This window comes from Volvox carteri (genome assembly GCF_000143455.1).
Source record: "Volvox carteri f. nagariensis unplaced genomic scaffold VOLCAscaffold_189, whole genome shotgun sequence".
NCBI lineage: Eukaryota > Viridiplantae > Chlorophyta > Chlorophyceae > Chlamydomonadales > Volvocaceae > Volvox > Volvox carteri.
The window spans coordinates 1-3,040 of NW_003307732.1; the positions used below are offsets into that span (position 1 = coordinate 1).

A 3,040-nucleotide genomic window follows, 5' to 3' on the forward strand; every position below is an offset into this window, starting at 1 on the left:
TGCACGCGCTGATGCGTATTGGTCAAGCACCTCTCAATCTTAGGGGACCTGACATTGGGCTCACCTGGTCCAGCGCGCCCGTGGTGTATAGACCGATGACCAGGCCAGGGAGCAGGAACATCGGTCCACCATAATCACCGGGCCAGTGACCATCATCTTGTTGTAAGCATTCGTAAAAGCTGATAGCGCCGTTAAGATGCGCCTCCACGCGTTCCGGTGTGAGCTGCTCCGGTACCTCGCCAGATGGCGGGGCATGCTTCTTGGCGCGGATGCGATCCGCGGACTGCAGTCTTAAAAGCTCATCCGCTGAATGATGTTGTTTATCTTTGTTGGCGGTAAAATCTGCTCGAAGGCGCTCCACCTCCGCGCGCAGCTCTGGCGTGCCTGCCTTCTCATTGAACTCCCAAGTTTGCCGGCCCTTATTATTGTTTAACGAGCGCAAGAGCGGATCGCCACCGCTGCTCCCAGCGCTCACAAAGGTCCACATCGCGCAGACCGGTGGTCAGCACCGTGCAAGCGTTACAGCCGCGGGGCTTGGGAGGACTAAACCAGTGTATTCCAGCTTACACACAAGAAGTAAGATAGAAGATCATTCAGCATAATCTGTTTGTTTGAAATCATCTAGAAAGTCTTTCTGTAGTTTGTGATGTGAGATATTATGTAAGCCGTTGACTCCCGCAGCTCGTCACAACGGACAGGAGGCTCCTTAGTCCAAATTGCTGCTTCCTCCATGGATGGAGGAAATTTCAAGTTTTATGGCTGGTTGCATAACAAATTGCGGATGCGAGGCGACTGCTTGCATAACAAATTGCGGGTACTGCTAAAGTTGCAAGTCGCAACTCGCAACTCGCAACTCGCAAGTCGCAAGGAACACGCAAAATTTCTATTATGATATACTATATACGCGAATACGTACGTGAACCACGCCTGTAGGGTGTAAACAGATAGCATTTGCGGCGTCCGCGTCTGCGGGCTATGGCCGATCGCAGGCGCAACTATGCTGAAGTGGCTTGCGGCCTATGTGGCTTCGTCTGTCTGAGCAGTGCAATGTAGCTGTCTGAGCAACGCAATGTAGCTGTCTGAGCAATGCAATGTAGCTGTTCATACGCACAAGCTCACTCAGGCCTCATCTAGTTCTTATCAGTATTTGCTTATTGTATCTCATCAAGTTCTTAACAGTATTTGCTTATGGGCCTTCTGGTGGGGTTCCGAGGACTTTCGCCAATTGGGGAGTCTAATTGCTGTGGTTGCGGGTTCTGAGCCTGCCCTTGGATTTGGTTTTGGATTATTTAGGTGACTTGCGTTGTCTGGTCTGGGTTGGAGTCTTGTTTGCCCTAATCGTATCAGGTGCAGTGCACGGCCTGCTGGCCCGCTGGCTGTACTCTTTGTGAGTCTGGAGCCCACTGTAACAACCACACTGCCTCGAGGCATCCCTAGCCCCGGCGGTGGACTGATAGGAACTAGCCTAGTCCGCACAAGTTCCACACAAGTGTGGGGGTGTCCGTAAGAGCTGGGGGGCCCATGGGCGGTAAATTGTTTTTAGGGCGGTTGCATGGTGGACCATCATCATCCACCCTCGTCCGCTTGAGCACGGAGCGCCTTAGAGCAACACGCCGGGTCTCCCAGACTTCCGAGAGGAACCTGGCTAGTGCCAGGGGTGGGGCCTCGGTCATAATCGTGCGCATGTTGCACCCTTGAAACATGAGGTCACGTTCGCCCGTGTACTAATGTACGCCAGGCATTCCACAAAGACATGCATTTCGTCTTCAACCGCCCCGCAGTCACAAAGCCTGCAGGTGCATGCTGTGCACTCATGGCCGTTAGGTTGGTTAATCTCTAACTCCCAACAGCCTAACCGGAAACATATAAGCATTTGATGCAAACATTGGGGCATGGCGATTTCAGGTGGTCATTATGGATTTCAGCACGAACAATGAACCCTGCCCACTCCCCCATGCCCCTTGCGGGCAAGCAACGGAGAATCGGGTGAGAGACCGAGCTTTCTATTAGGGCCTGGTGCCTTAATAGGGAGGGGTAGAGTCTGTACAGGGTTTCCGGGTTTCCTCGGTCTTCTTGAATCCTCACCCCAAGAGCCAGTCTTCTTGTGTGTTTCAGGCTCAGTGCTCAAACTCGCGTGACGGAGCCTTGACCCCCGGGGGAGGAGAGCGGAACTAGTGGACCCGTGGCTCTCAGCTGCTTAGGAGGGACAGAGGCCCCTTACACCCCTCTCCTGTCTGCGGGAGGAGTTTAGGTGGTCTTTCTGTTGGGGCTGGGCAGCAGTCCCTGGCCAGTTTCAGGCACGGTCAAATACTTGCAACACACGCACACGCACACACATACATACACACACACAAGCTCACGAAGTTGAATTGAATTGTTACAGAGTGGGAGGCTTCTGGGCCATTTGAACATATTGTCACACAAGCTCGCGATATGCCAGCTGAACTGATTCCCGTGCCTCGAATGCCCTGGTAAAAACCTTCTTGCGGACGTAACCCAGCTCAGACAATGCACGGCTAATATCAGGGACGCTCCAAAGAGTGCCCAGTAAGTTTGTCATAGCGGTGGCCAGATCGGAGAGCATTGCTTGGTCGTCGGCCTGCACCAGCTCCACCAGCGTCTGTGCAGCGATCTCATCAAACTTGCGTAGTTTGCGTGTTCCTGTTTGTCCTCTAAGCGGCAGGACATCGCCATTCGCCACGTAGGACTGTATGATAGCATGCACAGTCCTCTCGCAAGGTCTGTGCCCGAAAGCCTCAGCTATTTGCGCTTGCGTGTAACCCTCGTCGAAATAGAGGTGGCAAACACGTTCGCGCACTTGTTTGCTGTAGTAGTAACGGTTCAATACTTCTCCCATTTTGAGATCCGCTCTACAAACTGAGTATGCACACGTACGTATTCGCGTATATAGAATATTATAATAGAAATTATGCGTGTTCCTTGCGACTTGCGACTTGCAACTTGCGACTTGCAACTTGCGACTTGCGACTTCAGCAGTACGCAAGACCGCACTTCGCCTCGCATCCCGCAATTTGTTATC

The 3,040-nt window shown here is 52.7% G+C and overlaps 1 protein-coding gene across 1 annotated transcript; it reads right to left on the reverse strand.

Annotated features, from left to right (window-relative positions):
- Positions 1–280: 280 nt before the first annotated feature.
- On the reverse strand, positions 281–487 carry VOLCADRAFT_49317 (uncharacterized protein; the record flags this gene model as incomplete). Its single annotated transcript, XM_002959375.1, has 1 exon — positions 281–487. A coding segment is annotated over one exon (207 nt), but the record flags the coding sequence as incomplete, so codon positions are not given.
- Between the last annotated feature and the right edge of the window lie 2,553 nt (positions 488–3,040).